The sequence below is a fragment of the Artemia sp. Qi Xiang Cuo genome, chromosome 14 (assembly GCF_049724085.1).
Source record: "Artemia sp. Qi Xiang Cuo chromosome 14, ASM4972408v1, whole genome shotgun sequence".
In the NCBI taxonomy this organism is placed as follows: Eukaryota; Metazoa; Arthropoda; class Branchiopoda; order Anostraca; family Artemiidae; genus Artemia; species Artemia sp. Qi Xiang Cuo.
In genome coordinates, this window is record NC_142807.1 from 57,669,850 (window position 1) to 57,697,255 (window position 27,406).

Below are 27,406 nucleotides of genomic sequence, written 5' to 3' on the forward strand. Positions count from 1 at the left end.
GAAGGCACATATTATTATAAGTATTAGCACAAACTATAATGTGTGACCAGTTGATATTATGGGGGTTACAAGTATAATGACACAACAAGAATATAATGTAAATCAGACAACATGAAGGTGACAGAATCACAAACAAACATAAAGTAATATTAGTGGGAAGGGACATATCATCCAAACTATTGGCACAAAGTGTAGTATGGTACCAGTCTAAATTATGTGAGGACAGTAAAGAATAATAGAGGAATATTTTAAGAACAGCAAGTAAATCCCTACAAAAACAATTCAATATATTATAAGAAAATAAATCTAAATCCATCACTTTAATTTATCTGCATTTGCAGCACATAAATCAATTTCACTCTGATTTTTAAACTTAACCACTCTTCCAGATTGGTTTTTATACAGGATATCACCTTTACTGGACCAAACATTACGTAAGCCAAGCTTTGACTTGGCATATGAAAGAAGTTGTAAGCGTGGTTCTGTAAGTGTCTCAGAAAATAGAATCCCTGATCCTTTCAAATCCTTCTTTTGTCTGAGAAGCCGTTGACGAACTAGTAAGTTGCAAAATTCAACAACTATGGGTCTGGGTTTTGCAGATGGTTTGCCAATTCTTTTGGCTGATACAGCATCAGACTGAATAATTGGTATGCCAGGAAATTTCCCAGCACATAGTGACAAGAATTGACTTTCAGTGTTTTCAATGGAGGTCTCCTCTTTCACCCCAAAGACAATAATTTGGTTACTCAAAGCCTGCTGTTCAAAACGGTCATTTAATCTTGCCAGGTTGGACTGGATAGGCTGGAAACAGTTTTTAAGGTCTATCATGGATGACTCTAAAGTAGCCAATGAAGATTCAACAGAAAATATGCGTCTGTTATAGCTTTCAAGGGTTTTATCCACTAGATTACTAAGATCTAGGTTGAGGCCAGTATACACATCCTGTTTGATTGCATCCAGCTTATCTGAAAAGATAGTGACATTATGTTGCATGAATCTGTTCCTCTTTCATTTTAACCACTGCCTCATAGACCTGGGAAGAAATCTTAGCCAATATAAGGTCATCAAGAAACCCTTTCACTGAAGATTTAAGATTGTCAGGTTGTAGTGAATCTGCTAGCATTTTATGTTTTTATTTTTATGCTATTTATGTGGTTAGTGAGCATGAGTAGTTGCTCTGAAACAAATTCTGATCCAGAGAATTGGATTGAGCTGTCAGACCTTCACGAGGTGGCTTGAGTTGACTTTTCATTTCTAATCTGAAGTAAACAACAAAACAGGACCAGAATAAGCAGTGGTATAAGACAGTTTGGGTATAAGGCAGGATGTAGTCCACAATGAAGTAACAAATTTCAAATACCAAAGCAGGGGATTGTGAAATTTGAAGAATAGAAAGCAATCAGCAAAAAACATCAACAGTAGCAGTGGTATAAACCCAAGGATTGGTTACTGTAGTCAAATTACAAGTTAAAATTGGTATAGGTCTCACCTGATGAGTCCCCTCTTACACCCCAGGGGTGGGGGCTGCTATGTGTGCCTGCCTTTACCCACTGGTAGGCAAGCGGAACCAGAACTTCAGAACGCTTAAAGTGTTGCTGGTTATGCCAGAAAACCTCAAATTCTGATCTGATCTGATACCCACGTCTTTTCAATTTTCAAATTTTTTCCACTAATAAACACTAGATTTGATCTAAATCTCTCTCTCTCAAATTTATTTATTTTTCAATCTTTTTACTCTGATCGCTGATTCAAGACTTGTCATGAATCGTTAGCCATAGCCTTCTAACCTGACCAAAAGAAAGGGAACATTTTTAATTTCGAAGCAATCTTGTTAAATATTACAACAACAATAATGCTAAGCATGTACAATAACAATACTTTTCATTGTCTTCAATATGTTTCACTAATGCACTTAAAGCACATTGAAGTCTATACACATGTGCTATATCAACTTTAGCAGCAAATTTGCTCAAGGATATCACATATCTTGCACATACTTCATCCCCTTCCAGACAAAGCCGTGATCCTCTCGTGATTTCCATCACAATGTTTGGTGCTCTTGTATTATTGCTACAAACTCCACTATCAACTTTCTAATAGGGTAAACATTCCACTCATCATCAGTACAAATATATATCCAAATGAGTATAGTCAAACAGTTCTCACTCCTTTAAAGTTTATTCACAGGCTAATAAAAAAAACTATACCAAAATTCCCTTCCTTATATTCTCTGCAATCCTCTCCCGCTAATATGTAACCAGCCCTCTGTTTGGCTTAGATGGTTTTGTAACCGACTCTCTGATTTAGAATTGGTTTAGAAGGAGGTATGTGATTTGTTTCCTGTTATGGGATCAATAAAATTCCCCCATCGATTACGCAATCAATTTCTCAGAAATTCTCTCCCCTTCGTGGATCGATAATCCTTGAATAAATTATAGCCTGTCGGCGTTAGACTTAATTGTAGATGGCAGCACGGTGTTCGTACGGGAGCTCATGATAGGTTCCAACTGATACTTTTTAGACTGAGAGATGCTGCTGACAAAGTTTTAAGAGAAGAACAATGCGGTTTTAGAAAAAGTAGAGGATGTGTCGACCAAATTTTCACTCTTAGGTTAATAATTGAGAAGTGCCTGAGTTGTCAAACACCTTTGGTCCTCAGTTTTATAGATTATGAGCAAGAGTTTAATTCTGTTGATAGAAGAGCTTTCGCAAAGGTTTTATACTTGAATGGTATACCAGATAAATACGTTAAAGTGATTAGTGCTATGTACGAGAATAACACTGCTAGGAAATGAGGTTAGCAGCTGGTTTTGTATTAAATCAGGAGTTAAGCAGGGTTGTGTTCTATCCCCCTTTATATGGATTATTTTGATGGACTTTGTCTTAAGGACCACAGGAAAGGCAATGTGAGACCACGGATTCAAATGGGGAGGAAAAAGTCTCCTGGACTTAGATTATGCTGATGATTTAAGCATCCTAGATGAAAGTGTGAGCAAAATGAATGAACTTTTTGAGGTTTTGCGAGTTCAGGGTGCTAGAATAGGTTTGAAAATTAATGTTTAGAAGACTAAGTCACTAAGGCTAGGAATAAGTGAAGATGAAAAGGTACCGTTGGGTAATGAAAAGATTGATCAGGTGGGCAGCTTCATTCACCTTGGTAGTATTATTAGTAAGGACGGTGGGAGCAGTGAAGATGTTAAATGTAGAATAGCCAAGTCTCAGGGTATTTTATCACAGTTAAAAAAAAGTTTGGAAGAATAGGAAGATAAGTCTATTCAAATGAGCCCTTTTTGAGTTTCTACGACAAAACTTCCTAAAAACACCTTATATGCCCCCAGGGCATAAATTGCAACACTAGCCCAAGGTGCTGTGGGTGGTTCCCATTTTCTAAAACATAGTCTCCAGAGATTTGAACTACGTAGCACAAACTGACTACCTCAAAATATTGAGTTGAAGTGTCGGAAAAATGATGGGCGTAAGATGGGTGTTAATCTTTCTTCAATCACTTTCAACCGTTAAAAAAGGCACTAGATCCTCCAATTTACAATCAAATGAACCCTTTTTATGTTTCTACGTCAACGCTTTCAATAAAAACCTTATATGCCCCAGGGGATAACTTAAAACCCTCGCCCTGAGGGCTGGGGGGGGGTGTCATCCTCACAGACCTAATTTCCAGAACTTTCTACGACGTTGAACAAAATGGCTATCTGAAAATTTCGATTGGATGTGTTTGAGGGAATAGTGCGCGTGAGAGAGGGGTTAGTTACCCTCCAATCACTTTCAACTATTTAAAAGAGCACCAGCCCTCTCAATTTCCAATTGAATGAGCTCCTTTTGAAGTTTTTACGACAATTCTATCATTAAAAACTTTATATGCCCCCAGGGCATAACTTACAACCTTCGCCCTAGGGACTCTGGGGGGTTTGTCATCCTTTAATACATAATTTCCAGAACTTTCAACTATGTTGAACAAAATGGCTATAAAATGGCGTTGAAGTAAAATGGAGGGCGTAAGAGGGGGGGGGGGTTGATTACTCTCCACTCACTTTCAACGATAAAAAAGGGCAATTTCAATTTCCAATCAAATGAGCCCCTTTTGAAATTTCTACAACAACTTTCTATATAAACCTTATATGCCCCCAGGGCATAACTAACAACCCTTACAGTGGAAGCTCTAATGGGGTTATCATCCTCAAAGACCTAATTTCCAGAATTTTTGACTACGTTGAACAAAATTGATGTATCAAAATTTTGATTCGATGTGTTTGGGGAAACGGTGGGCGTGAGAGGGGGGATACTTGCCCTGCAATCCCTTTCGACTATTGAAAAGAGCACTAGCCCTTTCAACTTCCAAACGAATGAGCCTTTTTCGATGTTTTTACAACATCAATTTCAATAAAAACCTTACATGCTTTCAGGGCATAACTTAAAACCCTTGCCCTGAGGGTTGTTGGGAGGGGGATGGGTTGTCATCCTTAAAGACCTAATTTCCAAAAATTTCAACTGCGGTGAATAAAATGGCTATCTAGAAATTTTGATTGGATGTCTTTGGGGAAAAGGTGGGCGTGAGAGGGGGTTAGTTGCCCTCAAATCACTTTCGACTTTTAAAAAGTGCACTAGCCCTTTGAATTTCCAATCGAATGAGCCCTTTTTCAAGTTTCTACGACAAACATTTCAATAAAAACCTTATATTCCCCCAGGGCATAACTTATAACCCTTGCCCTGAAGACTGTGGGGGAGTGTCCTGCTCAAAGGTATAATTTCCTGAACTTTAAACAGCGTGGAACAAAATGACTATCTAATTATTTTGATTTGATATGTTTGGGGAAATGGTGGGCGTGGAAGGGGTATTAGTTGCCTTCCAATCACTTTCGACTGTTAAAAAGGGCACTAGCCATTTCAATTTCCAATCGAATGAGCCCTTTTAACTTACAACCCTTGTCATGAGGGCTTTGGGGGAGTGTCCTCCTAAAAAACATAATTTCTATCTGGAAATCTACAGCACTGAACAAAATGGCAATCTAAAAATTTTGATTGGATGTGTTTGAGGAAAAGTTGGGCGAGAGAGGGGAGCTAGTTGCCGTCAAATCACTTTTGACTATTAAAAAGGGCACTAGACCTTTGAATTTCCAATCGAATGAGCCCTTTTTCAAGTTTCTACGACAAAGATTTCAATAAAAACTTATGTGCCCCCAGGGCATAACTTTTAACCCTTGCTCTGAAGACAAGTGAGCGGAGTGTCCTGCTCAAAGGTATAATTTCCTGAACTTTAACTGCGTGGAATAAAATGGCTATTTCAAAATTTTGATTGGATATATTTGGGGAAATGGTGGGCGTGGAAGGGGTGTTAGTTGCCTTCCAATTACTTTTGACTATTAAAAAGGGCACAAGCCATCTCAATTTCTAATCGAATGGGAGAAGTTTCTATGACAACGCTTTCTATAAAGACTTTATATGCCCCCATGGCATAACTTACAATCCTTGTCCTGAGGGCTGTGAGGGGGTTGTCATTCTCAAAAACCTAATTTCCAGAACTTAAAACTATGTTGAAGAAAATGGCTATGTCAAAATTTTGATTGGATGTGTTTGGGGAAAAGGTGGTCGTAAGATGGGGGTTACTTCCTGTCTAATCACTTTCAACTATGATAAATGGCATTAGCCCTTTGAATTTCTAATCAAAGTTACCTTTTTTGAAGTTTCTGTGACAATAGCTTCTATAAAAACCTTATAAACCCCCAGGGCATAACTTACAACCCTTGCCCAAAGGGTTTTGGGGGAGTGTCCTCCTCAAAAACATATTTTCTATCTGGAAATCAATTACGCTGAACAAAATGGCTATCTCAAAATTTTGATTGGATGTGTTTGGGGGAATGATGGGCTTGGGGAGGGGGATAGTTGCCTTCCAATCACTTTCGACTATTAAAAAGGGCACTAGTCCTTTGAATTTCCAATCGAATGAGCCTTTCTTGAAGTTTCCACGACAACACCTTCTTTGAAAACCTTATATGCTCCCAGGGCATAACTTAAAACCCTTGCCCCCTGGGTTGTAGGGGAGTGTCCTCCTCAAAAAATATTTTCTATCTGAAAATCAACTACTTTGAACACAATGGCTATCTCAAAATTTGGATGGGATGTGTTGGGGGGAATGATGGGCGGGGGGGGGGGGCTAGTTGCCCTCCAATCTCTTTCGACTGTTAAAACGGGCACTAGACCTTTGAATTTCCAATCGAATGAGCCTTTTTTGAAGTTTCTACGACAATGCCTTCTATAAAAACCTTATTTGCCCCCAGAGCATAACTTAAAACCCTTGCACCTAGGGTTGTGGGGGAATGTCCTCCTTAAAAAGATATTTTCTATTTGGAAATCAACTACGTTGATCAAATTGGATGTCTCAAACTTGTGATTGGATGTGTTTGGGGGAATGATGGGCGTGGCGGGGATAGTTGCCCTCCAATCAATTTCGACAATTTAAATCGGCACTAGCCACTCCAATTTCCAATCGAATGAGCCCTTTTCGAAGTTTCAACGATAAGTCTTTCGATTCGAAGTGCCCGGTTATGGAGAACCAAAAAATAACACATTGTGCCCACATCGATCTTTACTTAGGCAGCGCTAGCGCGCTGCCGTTGATGCCGTCTAGCTGCATCTTCCAGATCCTCGGCAATTTTATCCATGGCCTCTACTTCACACCTCTTTAGTTCATATTTTAATGCTTTCTCCACTTTCTTTACATTCCTTTTGTTTTCATATGATCTATCACTCAGATAATTCTTGTACAAGTCCCTTCTTCTTTGTATTAAACATAAATCTTTATCACTAATATTCTTAGCTGTAGTCCTAACTTTCTTCCGTAAGATACCTCCAGTATGAATTCTATCAACAAGAGTCGAATCCTACACAGACAATCTCAAGCCTATTACCTCCGACTCATTATATGTTCCTGCCTACAAATATTATGCTACTACGGGAAGGCAGGTCTTAGTAGATAAATTAGCTAGGAAGAGGTTTTTCAGCCCGAAAACGCCCGTCAAAACATACCAAGCCAAGAAGAACTGTCCATTAATCAGAATCCCGTGTTAATGCTGTGTCGTTTATTAGGCTATAATTTCCTCGAGGGGCGCCACTCCTCAAGTGGGAATAGAGTTGACCGCAAGATCCCGAGTCTTGCAGGTACCCCGAAAGGGTCGAGGCAGCCCTTTGCAGAGGCCGTTGTCCATAGATTTGGATGTCACGCCCTGCCGCAGTTGTCCTCCTATAGAGCATCCAACCACGATGGTGATTTTAGGCAATAATTAGTTTCTTATTTTTGAAATATTGACAATTTTCATATTATTATATTCCAGGTTTATTATTAACAGCCGTCCACAGTAAAAAAAAAAAAAAAAAAAAAACGTTTTAACGAGAAAATTTGCATTTTACTTTGCGGGTCATTGATTCTGAGATATAGCCAGAGAGATGGCCTTGTATCCAAAATACAAGCAATTTCTTTCGTCAAACCAAAAGCACTGTTAATCAGTAATGACCACAAGATTTATTTTAATAGCACTTTATAAAAACCAAACACGGGTGAATTTTATTGAAAGTCTAAGAAATTAAATAGAAAATTGTAAAAGCATCGTGATTTCAAGGGGATGAGGAAAAGCACCCAGCCCCCTCCTCATGCATGTGTGTCTGCCCTAATTAGAAAATCCAGGGCTATTTGAAACCCGTTAGGCCCTCCGTAGAAGGGTCTAGCTCTCATTTTATGGTAGAGGCATGGTTTAGTTGTGCCTCATTAACACAAGGCCTCATCAGGCTTTTTTGTAAATATTATATTAGTAGCGAACAGTTCCTGTATATTTAATAATAGTTTTTTTGGTGTTTACATTTCTTAATTATTGGTTAGAAATGAGTTCCTAATTGTTTCTTTCGTATTTTTTCTGTTCTTTACAGCCTTAGAAAAACTCAGTAGCATAGCCAAAGAAAAGGCGACGACTCCATCCCTTTGTTTTTGATTAATTAAGAAAGAATTCCAAAAAAATAGTTTTGCAAAGAAAAGTAAAGAGCAGACCAGAGCAAAGACATACAGAAATACAACTAAAATATAATTCCCATCTAAAACAAACTGTAATCATTATCAATGAATGAATGAGACCCGAAAGAAACGAAAATTATAATAAATAGTGAAGTCAAACTTAATCTGACCGCAAATCACCAAAATAGGAATAGGGGTAATCCCCTCAAAGCCCTTTCTAAAGGGCTGAACGTTATTTACACTTTACTGAAAACAAGATATATTGTATATATTTTCTCTTTTATAATTATGACTTGTAAAATAATAGATAGTTGCAGAGACTTGCTTCCTATCATTACGTGTCATAGTCTTGGTTATCACGGTGATTTTCTTTCTTTTTGTTGTTGTTAATGTTGTTGATATTTTGACAAATGGTAGACACGCTATTCAAAATTCATAAGGTTTTCAATTAAATGTAATGTAATTCAAGCCATTTGAAGGTTTTGAGAAGGAGAAATAGGAACTTGTAGCCAAGGGTGTATCCAGGATTTTTTTAGGGGGGGGAGTTACAAAAAAAAGTAAAAAAGCATAAGAAAATGCGTTTATATACGCTTTTGTTACATTTTTACAAGTCAAACCGAAAATTAGGAGGGGGGTGTTAAAACCCTGAGCCCCTCTTGATATGGCCTTGTATGTAGCACCACTCTTGTTTGTAAACCTTGAATAGGGGTGATACATAATTTTTTTTGGGTGTCCTTTCTGATGCTATGAAAAACTAAAAACACTAAAAAATGCAACGGAGCATCCACTCCCCCCTCCAATACTCCTTGGAATTTTTAATTTAATACCCCAAGCCATTCCTATGCTATTGCATTCAATCTAACTTGACATCCTATTAGCACCTACTAGTAGCACCCGTCTATCTAGCTACTTAACCGTGGATAAACGATAAATCTCAAGAGACCTTATTTTCCCAGGTGGTTATTCAATTATAATTGGAGACAAAAATTGGGTACACCTTTCCCCCTTCCCTAAAATTAAATTTGAATTTCCCTTATCTAACCTTCCCTATTTCTTTCTCTAACAGTGCTTAAAGGTTGCAACTTCATCCCCCAAGCCGTTCCAAGCCATTGCCGATAGGGTATTTTGACCTGAGATGCAAACTTCTTCCTGAACACATATCCGTCCCCCGCTCCCACCCAAGTCAGGATTATAAATCCAAGACACCCTCTAATATTCCCTCAAAGCTTCAACTCGATCCCCTTAGCCACTTTCAAGGTATTGGAAATACTATGAAAATCTGAGCTATATATAGCGTCTTTTGATTTACTCACGTATGCGTGTCATTTCTAAAGAACACTTTTGGAAAACTCTTTAATTTTGACCTAGAAAACGATTCATAGAAGATCACTCTAAATACAACTATTTAGATGCAAAGAGTTTTTTGGTCGATTTGAAGATCCCAACTCCCAGCAAAATGTATGGTCTTCTTGGCCTGAAAAGTAATTTCCAAAAGTTCTGAGTTATTCGGGCACCCAAACTGAAAAATGTCTTATTTTTCTATTGTAAGATCTAGGGCAACTTGCATAGTTTACGAACCTTGTCCAAGGAAATTTGGGGTCATATCGTCTTTGGAGACATATTCGTTAGCCTTTCGATTATTTTGAACAAAACAGCTATCTGAAAATTTGGATCAGATGGCTTCGGGGTTTCAGAGACCCTTGAGAAAAAAGAGAAGATGGGACAATCTGGTTGCCCTCACACACTTTTGACTCTTGAAAAGGAGAATGGACCTTTGAATTTCCAATTTCTTTTATCCATTTCCGTTCTGTGAATAATGCAGCAGATATCCCCATTGAGTGTCTCCTAAAAAGACGCTAAAGTTTCAAATTAACGTACTTAGCCGTTCCTGAGATATTGCAGACGTGCCATTTTGGCAACCTGAACGTAAATTGTGTCTTTTGATGAACCTCACCATCCCCTCAACATTCCCTGAAAGTTTAATCTTTATGCACTTAGCCCTTTTCGAGATATTGCAGATATACCAGTTTGGGAATCTGGATGCATGTCGTGTATTTTGACTGAATTCGCCACCCCACTAATATTCCTGATAGTTTCATTTTAACATCCTTAACATTTTTGGATACCCAGGGTAAGACACGCCCCCTTTAGCTATTATAAGACCATTTAAAATAATGGATAACTTGCATAATTTACAGCCCTGGCCCCAAGGACCGTGGGGGTCATGTTATTCTCAAATGCATGTTTATTGGATCTTTTGTCTATCGTCAACAATATGCCTAGCTTTGGCTGTTAAGAGGTGGGTAGCTAAAAATGGCATTAAGGTGGGCTGGTTGCCCTCCAGTCACTTTTGATTTTCAAAAACGGCACTAGACTATTCAACTTCCAATCGAATGAGCCACCATAAAAGTTGACCCCTTCCATACGAAATGGCCTGGTAAAAAAAACATCAAACAAATTAAATATTTCATGAAAGCCATATCGTTCTTTACTTAGTCAGCACAATTGTGCTACTTTGCCCAAAATACGAATTATTAGAATTAGAAAAGTAATTACTTCAGACCCTTGCCTTAGTTGGACTTAGGTAGAACTATTTCCAGCCGAAAAATTATAAGTCCAATTTCTGTCTTAGTACCTAAAAACATAACGTCAGTTCGGCTGTCCTTTGCCAAAATCTAGTAGCCCATTTATTCAAAATACGATTTTTGGGTTAAAGGTTGACCTTTATCCCTAATCTTCACATGACGATTCTAGACGTCCAATCAGAGTCTGTTTTGTCTATTATAGTTTGAAGATACGGGGTAGAAAAAGGCTTTACAGGTTTCCCATAGCCAAAACATAATATGAACATGTTAGAGTTAAAGCCAAGTATCTACATCCAGAGGAATACGTAGCGGCAAAGATGTGAAGAAAACTGATGTTGAAAAAGCCTATTGGCGATATCCTGCATCTTAATCTATTTCTCCCGTCTCAAGAATGAAAAATCACTATTTTTGTTTCCTCCAAAACTTAAAAAGGTACTAGGTTTTGGAGGTACTAGGTTTTGGCAGAGGACAGTCGAGCTACGACAAAAAAAAAACATTTTATGTTAACAATATATTAGTATTTAAGCGGAAGCTGCATGCTTAGATGCACTCTGATACACCTGAAAACCCGAGCCTAAAATGGTAGTAATATGTATTTTCCATGCCATTAAACCCTTCCTAACTCACTTCATTTATTGTCTTCACTCCTTTGCCAGTAATTTGAAATTCATCAACCTTTTGCTTCATTAAGGGCACAGCCCACGCCGTGACTTTGTATTAATGGATTCGTTAACCTCGGAGATGAAGCTTTCACGCCACTATGGTCTCATTAGCTTTCCAGGGCATCTTTATGAGTGAGGTCTTTTTGGAACTGCTAGGGAGAATATTAAGTACTAGCAATCCCAGGTTTTTATGTGATGACTTTATTTTATCGTCGCTGTCATGGCTAAAGGTCATATGTGACATTTTCAGTGGTATTTGTAGAATATCAAGCGCTAGCAACTTCAGGTTTTTACGGGATATGGTATGACTTTGTCGTACCGTCAATCTCATGGCCAAAGATCATTTGTGACATTTTAGTCCCATTTTTAGAATACTTAAATGCTAGTAATTTCAGGTTTTTACGGGATTTACGGCATCTATTGTATGATTTTGTCGTATTATCGCTGTCATGTCTAAATGTCGTATGTGACATTTTTAGTGCATTGTTTAGAATATTAAGGGCTAGAAACTTCAGATTTTTACAGTATTTACGGGATGATTTGTTTTATTATCGCTATCATGGCTAAAAGTCGTTGGTGACATTTTTAGTGTCATTTTTTTTAGAATATTAAGCGCTAGCAACTTCAGATTTTTACGGGATTTACGATATTTACGGGATGACTTTATAGTATCGGCGCTGTCATGGCTAAAGGTCATATGTGACATTTTTATGACATATTTTACTATTAAATGCTAGAAACTTCAAGTTTTTATGGGATTTACGGTATTTACAGGATAAATCTATCGTATCGTCTCTGTCATGGCAAAAAGTCATATGTGACATTTTCTGTTTCATTTTTAGAATAGCAAGTGTTTTTACGGTTTTTTACGGTATTTACAGGATGACTTTGTTTCATGTTTTTACGAGATTTAGGATATTTGTGATATTACTTTGTCTTATCATCGCTGTCATGGTCAAAGGTTACATGGGACAATTTTATATTTCTAAAATAGTTGCCCTAAACCGTTCGCTAAGCTTCTATCAAGCGAGAATAAGAAAAGTAATTTTAAATCTTATTTTGGTCATCCTAATCGACATTTTACTTCCGATCCTTTTTTTGAAAAAAGATTCATAAACAATACATAGAAATTATCTCAGAAGTGTAAAATTTTCAGATAAACCTCTAGGTGTGACGACGACGATATTTTTCTGTCTATGCCAGAGTTTTGTGGCACTAGCTGTCTCGGTGATTGATATATAGCCTAGAATTTAGGGTAATGTTTTAGCTTTAAAATCATATATGGGCCTAATAGTAGTCTATAAGTTTCTAGTTTTTCAAATATACATTATTTTGCTTTTCCCAAATCAAGACCCTATCCGGGGGAGGGCGGTTCCTGGTTTGTCCCCCCCCCCCGCTCCAAATTTTTGTTTGGCTCTTAAAAACGTAACAAAATGCATAAAAAAACATTTCGATGCGTTTTTTATTTTTTTGTAACCTCTTCCCCACCTTGAAAAAAGTGCTTCCCAATAAAACTCAGGTTACGTCCTTGTCTCGAATATAAAAAATAGTTAGAAATAGGAAGTTTTGATGTCAAACCGTTCAGGGTGGTGAATGGTAAGTTAAGGATGATCCTTGTCAATAAGAACTGAAGCGCTAAGAAATAAAAAGTTGCTAATAATACAGGCATCAAAAGAATTCACTTTTAATAATTTATCCAAATATGTAAAATTTATTAAGTTTAGAGGATCCCACCCAAATTTGCTGGCATAAGAAAAGTTTACACAGCAGTGGTATTCGTGTTAGCCGAGACTAACAATTTTAGCTGCACAGTCATCTAATATACGCTTTTTTTTTTAAGCTCAATATTTGCTATTTCGACTCCTTTCAAATGTTAAATTGATCAAGCAGTTGGAAAAATACATCACATGATTATAACTGAAGTTTTATAAAAGACCTAGGATATCAAAATAAAAACATTTTGCCCCCTAGATCCCCCTTCATACCTGAAAACCAAGATTTTTTTTTTCAAAATTATGAAGTTATCAGACCGGTGTGACATTTTCTTCAGTGTTGCCACTTTGAACCGTAAAAATAAATAAGCAAAGCGAGTTAGCTAAACTTGAAAACGCTTTATGTTCGTAAAAATTTGAAAACTAAGAATCTGCTGAATCCCAAATACAATTACAGCTTCAAAAGTTGGCCACACCTTCTTAAGCTGTTTGTTGCCAAATAATTTAGCTTTTTTTTACTGATTTTTCATACACGCTTTGTTTTTTTAATTTGGACCCACAACTACCAAAAAATGAATAACAGGGTATGGAAGTTTTTTTCGTTTCAAACTGAATTACTCATCTTTTAAAATTATTAAAGATATATATGGTTGTTAAACTCTGACTTGACGAATTCCAACAATCTGATTTCATTTTCAGTGGCCTTGGTACTTTGCAAATATCCCTACCTATAATGTCTCCTAGGAATTTAAGAAACTAGCAATGTTTAAGATAAAATTAACGGAATATATCCATAGCACTACAAAACATAGAAATACTTTAGCATTCCAAGTTCAATACATTCTGATGTGGAGGAGCTTTAAAAATGTACTGAAGTACTAAAATGAAATTATCTTTTAATGATATGTTTACTTAATTTATGTATATTACAAACAGAACTATTTTAGTCAAATAATAAATAGCTATTACAGTCATCAATAATGTCTGACGACTACCTGTTTTTTTTTCTTTATTTTTAAATTGCCAACTCCTGCCTCCTCAAAGCAAAACATTAGCAGATTTAATATGCACGAATCTATGTTTGATATTGAAAGATACTTTAACTTCAACAAATTCTGAGGCAAAACGATGAAGTAGATAATTTCGGAAACTACACTGTCTTGACGATAAATAAAAGTTCAACTAGGGATAAAATCCTTTTAATAGACAGTGTATCACGAACAGCGGTAGAAGTTCACAAAAAATACCAGATATTTCGGTCACATATGCAGTGACCGTCATCAGTAGTAAAACAGTAGTAAATGACGGTCACTGCATATGTGACCGAAATATCCGGTATTTTTTATGAATTTCTATCACTGTTTGTGAAACACTGTCTATTAAAAGGATTTTATCCCTATTTGAACTTTTATTTATCAAAACGATGATGTAAGGGGTAGGGCTCGCACGTCGGCAGTCCCAGCCCTAGTTCTGAACGTGGAATGGTTGTGACACCAAGAAACAGTAGACTACCTCGTAATACCCATAAAAACTTTTAGCAAGCTATGACAGGCTAGAAGACTATTTTTCATCCTCGAAAAAAAAAATTCTTTCGAGAAGTTTTTTTCGAAATATCTTGTTTTTCTATACAGGAAATATCTTGTTTTTCTTTTTGAGTTCTGAACGTTCTGGACCTGGACTGGTTGTGACACCAATAAACAGTAGACTACCTCGTTATCCCCATAAAAACTTTTAGCAAGCTATGACAGGCTAGAAGAATATTTTTCATCCCCGAAAGAAAAACTTCTTTCAAGAAGTTTTTCTCGAAACATCTTGTTTTTGTATACAGGAAATATTTTGTTTTTCTTTTTGAGTTCTGAACGTTCTGAAACGTTCTAGTTCTGAACGTGGAATGGTTGTGACACCAATAAACAGTAGACTACCTCGTTATCCCCATAAAAGCTTTTAGCAAGCTATGACAGGCTAGAAGACTATTTTTCATCCTCCAAAGAAAAACTTCTAAGCAGGAGATATCTTGTTTTTCTTTTCGAGGAGCATTAATATTTGACAAAATATAAAAGTCACATGTCGTCCTTAATACACTGAGAAGTGAGAAACTCGTGGCATCAACAAAGTGTATACTGTGTCTCTGTCTTCTAGGTTGTCACTGCACTACGACAAGCCACAAGCTCTTTTTTCGTTCCCAAAAGAAAACAAATCAGGCTAAGTGAGGGTGATCAATTTTATAAAAGATATATATCTTTAGGGAAACATGGAAGTCCACTTACCAAGTAACAGTTAAACTGATGAAACAGCGTATCTGTCCGTAAGAATCACATGGGGGGCATGCTACCCTTCCTTTGGCATTGCATTTTAGACAGTCTTGTCTACCCCGGCCATGACTGGAAGAATTGCAAAAGTAGCATCTCTCCCGATTTCCTGAAGTGTCTGTGTGCCAACCATCACCATGGCAACTCAAGCAGCGGGTCTGTAATAGAAGAGGTTGTTGTGATGTTGTAGCTGGTAGAAAAAATGGTAGCCAAAGATTATGTGTGTTAAAATGTGTTCTTACCTATATTTGACGTAAAAAAAAATAATAATAAGAAAAAGAAACCCTGGACAATACCGTGTTTTGATTTTTTTTTTTTCTAGCTTCGAAATATTTTCGAAATATTGCAAACAATAAATCCCCCTCTAGGACCTGATCTAGCAGTTTAAGAATTTTTTTTATGGCCTTCTCTACCGTAAAATTTTTCCAAAACCTTTTCGAATATGCCCTACAAAAAAAAATTCGCTAAAGCGTTATAAATAAACTTACACTATAAAAGATTTCAGCACCGTAAAAGAGGAGTTAGGATTGCACTAGCTCGTTTTCAGTACCAATACCAGAAGCCCTAGCAACCCAATGGTCTGTGCACCATTTTGCCTAAAATGTTTAAAAAATATATTTTGGGAAATATAACGACTTTGCCAAAAATGGGAAATTTTGTGAGTCAGATGTTTGACGATTTAACTTTGGAAGAAAGGAATTAAAAACTGCTAGCACTACTGACAATATAGTATCTGGCAACTTTATTAAAAAGTAGGCGGTTAAAAATAATATAATAATTTACATAGTTAATCTAAAGTTCATGAGACTAAGCCTGGAATCTCTTTATAAATGATAATTAATCAGAATTATTGTTCAAGGATTATTTTAAGTCAGAATCCAGTCGACGCAAAGTAGACCTGGGTTAGCTTGGAAAAATCTTTACAGGATAAATAGATTAGTTGATATTAAGCCTATGGGTTGGCTTTCTGATTTTTTTTTTTTTTTTATCCCACCCTGCATCTTGAAACAACTGCAGAGACAAGTACGCAGATATCTAAGGTGGGCTAAACAAGGAGCAAAGTGGACAAACGCTAGATGGCACTGATGATTTTCTTTTCGACACTAGAGCCAATTTTTGCTTTGATATTTGATAAGTTTCTTATACTCTTTGAACTTTGTTTAAGAACTACACAAGCATAAAGTTTTATTTCTACTAAAAATTGAGAATAAAAAAACTGCACTTATTTCTTTGAAATTTTTTTTCACTCTGTGTTTCAGGATGTCTTGAAACACAAACAAGTATGTAGCGGTTTAGGAGAGGCTGAAAAGAGACAAAGTCGTCGAAAACTAGACGGCAGTGATGATTTTTAGTTCTAGACTAGTGTCAATTTTTCCCTTGGTAATCTTTCTGCACTCCTTAGACTCTGTTATGAGAACTATGCAAACATAAAATTAGTACTCGTTCTTACTATAGAAGTGATATTCCAAAGCCTGCATTTATTTGACTGAAAATATTTTTACTTTGTGTTTCATTGTGTCCAAACTCGATTTCCACTTTTGAAGGTGATATCTGGTAAGAGGTACATCAACTATGGTCTTCGATTTATAGAGTTAACTTCAAACGTTTTCAAACCTATTTTTCATGACATAAGAAACATAGGTTGGTATAACACCAGCATCTATTTGGTTTTCACTTGATTTATTTAATTTTTCCCTGCTATCATACCTTGTTCGCTATTCCGCCAATTTAAATTTTTAATTGATGTTCCACTTTACTATCTTATTAAAAATAATCTTTTGCAAAAGCTATAAAGATTCTATTGCAAGTTTACAAAGCCATGTTTAAATTTACATCTCTGTCGAGACGAGAAAGAATTTTGCCTTTTATTTGTCTCTGTCGATACAGCATTCAATTTGCGGAACGTTGACATAATATAAACTTTTTATTGTGGTTTGGCGTTATATTTGATTCTTTCTCGGTACGGTGCACGTTCGATTTGTGAAAAGTTGACCTTGTGTCGACTTTTTGTCGTCTTTTGAAACCACCAAAAAACATTTGGTTAGGCTATTCGGTTAGTCGACATACATATCCGCAGATCAAACGTTAAAGAACGAATATCGATATTATGTCGACTGTCTGCCAACTTTGTAATGCTAATTCAAACGTGACTTTTATTGGCGTTTTTTGGATTTGCTGGTAGTTGTATCATAGACAGGAACAAATCAAACTTTAAAGAGTAAAATGTTGATAGGCTGTCAACTGGGTGACGACTTAGTAACGCTAACGCGATTTTTAATTGCGTTTTTTAGATTGCTGGTAGGTGATTCATAGACAGGCACAAATCAAACGCTAAAGAGCAAAATGTTGATAGGATCTCGACTGTCTGACGACTTTGTAATGCTAACGCGGCTTTTATTGGCGTTTTTGAAACTGCTGGCAGGTGATTCATAGACAGGCACATATCCAACACTAAAGACCAAAATGTTGAAAGGATGTCGACTGTCTGATGACTTTGTAATGCTAACGTTTTTGAGATTGCTGGTAGGTGATTCATAGACAGGCACAAATCAATCCAAATCAGGGACAAATCAGGCACAGGCACAAATCAGGCACAGGCACAAATCCTATATGCTGCTTCGAGGGACCTAATTATTGCGTTATGTTGTTATGTAAGAAGCTGTAGTTTAAATTTTTCGAGTGTTATTGTTCTTTCCTTATTGTTTTTTGTTTGTTTGTTTTTGTGTATATGGCCACTGGTTTTTAAATACACGCATGTATGTATGTATGTATGTAAATATACTTTTCTTGTTTTATAAACCTCCTCCATTTCCGACCTCGTGTTTTTGTAATCTGTCTGATGATTTATCTAATTTTATTAATCTACCCCACAAAAAGGCATTAGCTCTTAGGGACTTTAATTGTAACCTACTCAATGTTGGTAAAAATATTGAATCTGACACTTTTTTTTAATCAGTGACCGCGAGTGGTCTTCCACCCACATTTTTTTTTTTTTCCCAATACAGTTGATCCTATGAGATCAACTTCAACACTAATTGACAACATTTTTGTAACTACTTCCCTGGGAAATGACCTGTCCTCAAATATAATATTTTCGGATCTGTCAGACCACTTTCCTATTTACTTGTCACTACCTTTGCAACCATTAACTCTACGCTCTAGAATTAATATCCCAACATTTACTAGAAATTACAGCTCTGCGAATGTGACCCATTTTACCGATTGCATAAGAACCCCTGACTGGACCGGTCCGATGTTTTAAATTGTCAAGAGGTAAATTCTGCCACAAATGGTTTTGTGCAACGACTAAGAGTTAGTTCAGACGTTTGGAGAAAACGCATGGGATTTCCTATAGGGAGAAATGGGAGATTGTTCACACGTATTCGAACTGCAAATATTGGCAAAATATTCAAACATCAGAAGTCATGACTGAAGATACAGACTTGGAAGTTGCTTTTTTAGCTAAGTTGAATTTTCTTGTAGTCTGAACTTTAAGCATCATACAAAAGTTGATAATTTTGTGCAAGGGCAATCAAATTGGGTGTTTTATGATGCCTGACAATAAAATACCACCATAAATTCCCAATCACTTCAGCCCTCCGTACGGAAAAGCTAGAAAAAAAAATCCAAACCATACTCCAAATGGGAATTATGAAACTCCCTATCGAAATTCCCATAAGGAGAATGGGAATTCCCAAACGTCAGAACTAACTCTAAGTCGGTTCATTATAAATGTCTAAGTGCATGATAAAACTGGTGCTTCTGTACCTCCTCATAAACACGCGAGTGACACAGACTGAAGTGAGATTATCCATTCAACTTTTCCTATTCATAAACCATACCTGGGAATCTATCGCTATATGCCCCTGGATATCACATAGCTTCATTGTCTCCTCATATCGTAAAAACAAATCTAACAAGTTAACCTGTAACACCAGCAGTAATATTGACCTATCAAATTATAAAAACTATAAAAACTTATACAATAAACTCATCCGTGAAGCGAAGAAAAATTATTGTTAAAAAAAAAATCACAATTGCAAAGGAAACCTGAAGAGGATTTGGTCCACCATTAATGATATACTCTCAAAAAACAGAAAATCAAAGTCTATGCCTATTCGCCTTAAAGGCACAAATGGCAGATTAATTGACCCTTTACATGCACCTGATGCATTTAATAATTATTTTTCTAATATTCCTGATACTGACTCCCGCTCTACTCCCTTGCTTCAATTCTAGATCCATGTTTCTCTGTCCAACTGATAGCAATGATGTACTTCAAATTATCGGTTCTCTCCCTATAAGTTTTACACCTGACTGTCTTGGATTAAGTAATAAGCTCCTGAAGACCATGTCTCCTTTTGTTTACGAGCCCATCAAAAACATTGCCAACCTATCTTTAACCCACGGAGTTTTTCCTGATTTACTAAAGTCAGCTATTGTTATTTCAGTTCTTAAAAAGGGTGATCCAACTGAGATAGGTAGTTATCGCCCAATCTCAATTCTTCCAGTTACATCCAAAGAGTTCGATAGAATTATCTTCAGACGTCAGTCTCCCTTTTTGTTCGGCAGTCAGCACTCCGTTTCCTTGATTTCTTCTCACCATTATGGCTTTCGGCCGAAATTTTCAACTTCTCATGCTCTAATTGACGCCACACAGTTCATACGCTCATAATCCGACCTTAAAAAAACTGTATTGGGCTTATTTTCCGATTTCTCTAAGGCCTTGGACACAGTCGATCATAGTATTTTAATAAGTAAATTAAATAGTTACGGTATTCGTGATGTTCCCCTCTCCAGGTTCAACTCTTATCTATCTGGAATGGTACAGAGTGCTAGGTTAGGTAGAGTATGTTCTCAGCCCTTATCTGTTCGGAGAGGTGTCCCGCAAGGCTCCGTTCTAGGCCAAATTTTATTTCTCCTATATATCAATGATCCTATTATGGACCTGGGCCCTTCAGTGTATCCTGTACAATTTGCAGATGACAGCGACTTCTTCATCACTGGCACCAATTTACCATCGGTAATAACCTCTGCCCAAGTCCTTCTGTACAGAGTCCAGGCGTGGTGCCTTACGAATAACATGACCATTAACAACAAAAAGGTCAAATAGTATTATTCAGAACCCCCTACAACAAACACGTAATCCAACCTGCTCTTGGTCTCAAGTACTCCTCCGACATCCTCCCACAAGTGGAGGTTGCCGAGTTTCTTGGTGTATTTTTTACTCATGTTTGTCATTCTGTAATCATATGTCTTACATCACAGCACTAATTTTGAGACAAGTAACTATGATTAACCGTGTGAATTATTTTTTTCCTCCTGACATCCTAGTTACCCTCTATTATTCCTTTATTTTTCCTTACTTTTCTTATTGCGGATCAGTTTGGGGATATACAGACCGGTCCTTCACTAAAAAACTAAAATTTGCCCAAAAACGTGCCATTAAAGCAGTTTTTCGGCTTCCCCGTCTATATCCAACCCATGATTTGTACTCAGATTTTGGTATAGCTCCACTGGATCAAATCATACAAAAATCAAACTTATAGCTTGCTTACTCAGCTTTACACAACAATCTTCCTCCTCAACTACTAACCTATTATAATGTTAATAATTCGGAAGCCCATTGTCTCTGTTCATCGAATAGAGCCATTATAATCCCTAAATGTGTTTCCAGTGCTGCCCAGCAATCTCCCATTTACAAATTTATTATTCTATGGAACAAAATACCCTCCAGTATGGAGCTAACCATAAGTTTCCGCACGCTGTACAAAAAAGTAACGAGACTTGAGAATACAATTTAATCTTTCAACTCTTAACCAATTTACTTTAATTACCCATATCCCATGTTTTATTCTTCCTTTTTTTGTCAGGGTCACTTTAATTTTTTTTTTTTTTTTTTTTTGGTCCTTAACAAGCTCTCTTCTAGGATCTTTATTTTTATTGATGTTATATTTTATTTTTATTCGAATAAATTGAATTGAATTGTCGACTGTCTCACGGCTTTAAAACGCTAACGCGACTTTTATTGGTATTTTGGATTGATGGTATGTGATATATGGACAGGCACAAATCAAACGCTAAAGAGCAAAATATTGATACATATCGACTAATGAATGTTGAACTCAAACAAGGCTTTTATTGGCGTTTTCGGGATTAATGGTAGTTGATTCATAGATAGGCACAACTCAAAGGTTAAAGAACAAAAGGTCGATATTATGTCGACTGTCTCGCGGATTCCAAACGCTAACGCGACTTTTGGTGTTTTGGATTGCTGGTATGTAATTTATAGACAGGCACAAATTAAATCCTAAAGAGCAAAATGTTGCTAGGATGTCGACTGTCTGACGACTTTGTAACGCTAACGTGGCTTTTATTGGCGTTTTGAGATTGCTGGTAGATGATGCACAGACAGGCACAAATCAAACACTAAAGAGCAAAGGAACAGCATCTGAAAAAAACTTCAATTTTTATTTTAATTCAATCGTAGGAGATAGCAGGGGCGCAGCTTGTGTTTTGAGTCTGGGAGGATATAAAGAATGTACCGACAGAATCGTCCAGTGTGTCGACACATGCTGACACATAAGCTAAATTAAACTAAAAACAGAAGCTAAATTCGAAGATGTTGGCGCTGCACCCTGAAACTTTGTAACTTTGAGGGGAGGAGTCCCACGCCCCTTAGCTGTGCTCCTGGTATATATTTCTCATATATTGCAGGCGAAAGAAAAATAATTAAAAAAAAAAAACTAATTTTCCCGGATAGAAGTTCAAACAAACAGTTCAATAGAGAAAATACTTTTACTTGACAGTAAAACACAAAAAAAATATCTCTGGATATTTTAATCACATTCACAGTGGTCAAATATGTGACCAAAATATCTACACATATTTTTTGTTTTGTTTTTCCCAGTCAAATTAAAGGATTTTCTCTATTGAACTAGCATTCATACGTCATGGAAAGGCTGTGGGCTTTTTGAAAATATCTACGTAGTATGTTTGATAGAAACTCATTAAAAAAAAAACATAAGAAAGAAAATCAGCTAGTGTACTGAAGCAGGATCAGGTGTCAAGAAGAGACCTTGTTCACCCCTAGTGTATCGTTACATTCAAAAGTTTCCAGGCGATAGATATGATTGTACGACTGTCTCTATGGAAACATCCATTAGGGCATAAAAGGCTTTTGCTGTAGGGTTATCAGAGTGTAAAACTGCCTCGTTATTTACTACGAGTTTTCTCCTAAATTATTGGTAGTAATTAGTGATTCTGTTTCTGAAAAAAAAAAAAAAAAAAAAAAAAAAAAAAAAAAAAAAACAGGAAGCGCAATAATCCAGCAGCTCCTGGTAACGAACTATGTAAGGAACGATGTGGCTCAATAGTAACAGAAACTCTAAGAAACAGAGTCTTGATTACAACGGATACATCAAAAGGATGTAATTCTGATGCTTATTCAAAATATAAATTTAAAAAATTTAATGTTACCCATCAAAGGAAACGAGCCTCAGAAATTTGGTCAATTTTGAAAAAGGGGGATACACCCTTAAAATATCAAGTAATCTTAATGAAAATTAATTCTTCAGATTCAGCATACCAGAGAAACCTGCTGTAGAGGTTTCAAGCTCCCATATAAAAGAATGTGGAATTTTGATTTTTTTTTTTTCAGAAACAAGATCCAGGATGCGTTTTTTTCATGTTTTTCCCAGGGGTGATGGTATCAAACTAGTGATCCTAAAAGATAGAGAGAGGGCTTATTTAACTGAAAACCAAAATATCTAGTGCCCCTTTTAAGTGACCAAAAATATTGGAGGGCAACTAGTCTTGCCCATTGTTTACATGTAGTAGGCTATTGGCTATAGGGAAGCATACATATATTTTTAGGGGGCATTTTTCTGGAGGGATAGGGTTTATGTGAGAATGTCTTTCCATGGAGGATTTTTTCGTGGGGAAGGAAATGTGTCTATGGAGGGGAGCTGGATTTCCTGGCATTATTAAAAAATGATTAGAAATTAAATAAAAAATAAAACAAGTTTTTCTCAATTGAAAGCAAGAAACAACATTAAAACTTAAAAAGGACAAAATTTATTACATATACGAGGGGTCTTTCCCTCCTCAATACCTCGCTCTTTACGCTAAAGTTTTTCTTGGAAGTTTTAAAAAAGCTTATTATTCTAATTAAACGGCTCTTGTGTTTCAGGAGTAATTCTTAAATAATTTGAACAAAAAGTCAAACGTTAGCGTAACGAACTAGGTATTGAGGAGGTGGAACCCCCCTCATAAACCTAATAATTTCTGTTTGTTTTAAGTTTTAATATTGCTCCTTAAGTTCAGTTGAGAAAAAAACTTGTTTTTTCTTAAAAAAGAAAAAAGGAATATTGTTTTCGCCCGATCAAGATGAAATACGTAAAATCTTTGGATGTCAGTCTGAAGACTCAAATATTTTAATAAGGATAATGATAACATTATATGATAAAAAATGGAAGTGATAAAGCCAAAATTTAATTAAAAAAAAGGATTCTATTTGTTCACCATCTAAGTTCAGTGTACATTGTCAATGTAATCACTGTGCTGAAATCCGTATGCCAAATTTTTGATGGTATTATCAAGACTGTTTGGACAACTATGATAAGATAACAGTGACGATATTGATAGTAATGATGATGAAATTGATAGTAATGGTCAGTCATAACACCAATTATAATAATAAAAAACTAAACAAAAGTAATACTAAACGTACCAAACAGTTTTTGGTAACAGCCAAAGTAAAGAGCCTCCTTTAAACAGTAACTAACACTTTCAAAGTCAATTTGGACCACAATATATAAATTAATAGAAACTAATTTTCATGAGGACTCTAATTAGTTAAAATTTATTCATTCAGTTATAAATTGTATTAATTGAGAACAGAGATCTTTTGAAATTAAAAGAAAGAAGCCGATACCCTTCTTGTAAGTAAAACTAATTAGTTTTCCTATTTTGAAACGCCATATTGCATATATTGACATCTTCTACATGCTCCAAATCTTAAATATTCAGGAGAAACAATTGTTTTTTTCTTTTCAGCAGGGATGGTACAAGCTCAAAAAAGAGACACTGTGTGCCCGTTATTCAAACAAAAGTGGTGTCTGTTTTAATCAAAATTATATTTAACTTTGAAAGACTTATTCAGGGGCCTATTTCGCATTAGCTTGTCTACAGTGTCACAATCTACCTATATGATTACGACTGTCGATAATTCCATGCCAATCACTACTTTGAAAAAAACATGTTATGTTACCGAGCGCATACCTGAAGTAGGCATTTCTCCAGCGTACAATCAGGGTCCGTTGACCTCCGATCTCTAGAGGAGAGTATCCATTTGTTTTATTTTTCATGTCTGTCTTCTGACAGCCTCTACAGCTAGTTTCACCCTAACTGTGTGGTTCTGTCTGTTGCCTTTTATACTCTAGGAAGCACCCATATTTGATTCTGCTACCTGACACTTACAGGTCGACAGAGAAGATTCCCTTTCAAATGTTAAAAACTAGGTAATAAGATTCAATACTGGGACATTGTTTTGCAAAAGTCATTTTACCTTAGTTAAGAATCCGGGGATGTGACTAAATTTGAAGGGGTCCAGGGTGTCAACTCTCTCCCCTGCCCTCTGCATTGCAAGAAATAAATGAAAATTGGTGCTGGTGATATTCATCTCTGTCTAAAATAGGCTTAACTTTCTCCGAAACAGAGCCCCGGCAACAGCGCTGGTTTTAACCCTTGTCACTATGAAGCTTGACTCCCTCTAGAGCCATTCCGGGCTAGATTTTTCCTTAAGATAATCTTACCTGGAGTGCTTAAAACACTAAAAATTCTGTTTCCTCTACGACCCTTTATTCCTTTTATTAGTCTTGACATAGAAGTTTTTGCTTGCATGACATACGTCCCCTTTAATTCTTGCTTGCGGGGATATATTTTCTTATAGCCCCTTATTTTTAGATCTCTTTGTCTAAATTCTGTCCCATGAACTTATAATTTTATCTAGATCGACAATGGTCTTTTCAAGAATGCATTAAGACAATAATTGGAAACTTAAAAAAGTAGAAGTCCACGTGATAGCAATTGTTCGTTCCCATTTGGAATTAAATAATAAAAAACAAGTTTTCCAAATGAAAGTGAAGAGTCAGATTAAAACTTTAAGCAAGAATAAACTAATCCGTAGATGAGGGAGGCTTCCCGGTTTTTAACTTTTTACCATAGTCTTATGGATTGGAATTCTTGAAAGTATCTATGGGCGCAACAATTGTAGTTAATGGGTTATTGCAATTGTTTATTTACCAATATACTTATGTACCGGGAGTAAAACACGATATACTTGAAATACCAAAATAAAGTTCCTTCTTTAATTCGGACTCCTATAATTAAGCTAAATCTAGTTTCAAAAATGAAAAAGTCCTTAATCAGCGAAAACAAGAAACTGCAGTCTTTGGATTTCGCTAAGACAGTGAGCAATAAGAAAAGTGCTACGCACAATATTTTTAAGGAAGTTTAAACGATAAGAACCGTGTGAACGCCTAAATCATCAAAAATATTTAAGACGTATTATTGGACGAGGGTTCGCGTCCTTGGGGCCCGTGAGCCAATGGCAGACAGTCCCTAGAGCGCAGGACGAAAGAACTGCGTTTGGGAGTGGGGTAAATGTGTTTTTTAATTTTATATGTTAAGTTGGATCTAAAAGAGCTCGTACCGCAAATAATCTCGGTCACCATTCATTGTCTTTGATGTGACCCATTGCTGTACAACTAAGCATGTAAGTCCAATAAACCTATTGCCTTTTTATAAGTGTTTGTTTCTCTTATATGTCTGAGTCTAGTCCAATAATGGGTAACTAGTTCGCCAGTCCCCATGGTAAATGCTCCCAAAGGAATCTGATCTCCAAGTGGCACTATAGGAGAAATCTCTATCGCCACGAGCAAACCCCTTCTATTACTACATCAATTCTTCAATGGTACAATTGGCGCGTGTCGAAAATTAGAGGAAAACTGCGAACTAGTTAGGATGTTTAAACTTTGTAATTCAAATTTAATTTTTGGAAAGATACAGACATATAAGAAAATTTATTAGGCATATACCCGATAGGATACGTTAGGAAACCCCTTATATCTCATAGTATATATTTGCATACCCAAAAATCGTTTATTTAAATTTTAATATAATTTGTTAAAAACGCAAAAAAAAAAAACGAAAAAATGGACGATCTAAATTAATTACTATTAGTGCAAAATTTAGTCGCAAAAAATATAGAGAGTGCGAAATCTATACCGGAATACACTGTTCAATCAGATATTGTCGAATTTAGTATCCAATTGACCCAGTTTGTACAATTAACAAAAACAGATGTTGGAGCGTTAAAAGACATGCTCCTACTACGATTAAGAGTCCAGGCCTTAACCTTTCTAAAACAAGTCGAGCATACCATAGGAAGTAACGCCAACTTGCCAATAAAGACTGTTGATGACTTATTAAAAGCATTCAAAGAGATATTTATAGAATCCAGGTCAAGAAATAAAAAAATACATGGATTTGTGAACTTTGTTTTTTCACAATATTTAAGGGAATACCTTGATAATAAATGCTTTTACGTAGAAGCAATATACGGAAGTGGTTCTGGGCAACTGTATGAAAAAGTCATACTAAATACCTTTTTGCAAGGGCTACCCCCAAAACTATATAGAGTAGTAATATCCAAAAATATTCAGACGTTGGACCTTGCAGTCCAAGAGGTAGAACGACTAATTGAAGTTGATAAAATGGTTGCAAATCATAGTAATGCAAAAATAAACAGCCTAGGCGACTCAACCGCAAACCTAATTTTCATGGGCGATCAGACATCCCCCAATTTATTTTCAAGGGATAACTCCCCAGTAACACAAAGAAACAAAACACCAGAACCCGCTAGGCAGAAAACAGTACATTTTCAGCCCATTAACCCTACAATAATAAGGTGCTATAACTGCAATCGTGTCGGCCACATAGCAAGAGATTGCCACTACGTCACCAATCCCATACCAAGAAATGCTGTCGGTAATACGCAAAATTACGGTAACCATTTGTTCAGAAGAACAAATTTTAGCACCGGTCGTGCAATAGACTATAG

The 27,406-nt window shown here is 36.4% G+C and overlaps 1 protein-coding gene across 1 annotated transcript in view; it reads right to left on the minus strand.

Moving 5' to 3' along the window:
- LOC148944688 (protein SSUH2 homolog) overlaps positions 1-27,406 on the minus strand; it is a 265,586-nt gene that overhangs the window by 33,197 nt on the left and 204,983 nt on the right. Inside the window, exon 5 of the mRNA XM_089100140.1 lies at positions 15,241-15,440. Within this exon, the coding sequence (XP_088956266.1) occupies positions 15,241-15,440 (200 nt within the window). The remainder of the gene's footprint in view (positions 1-15,240; positions 15,441-27,406) is intronic.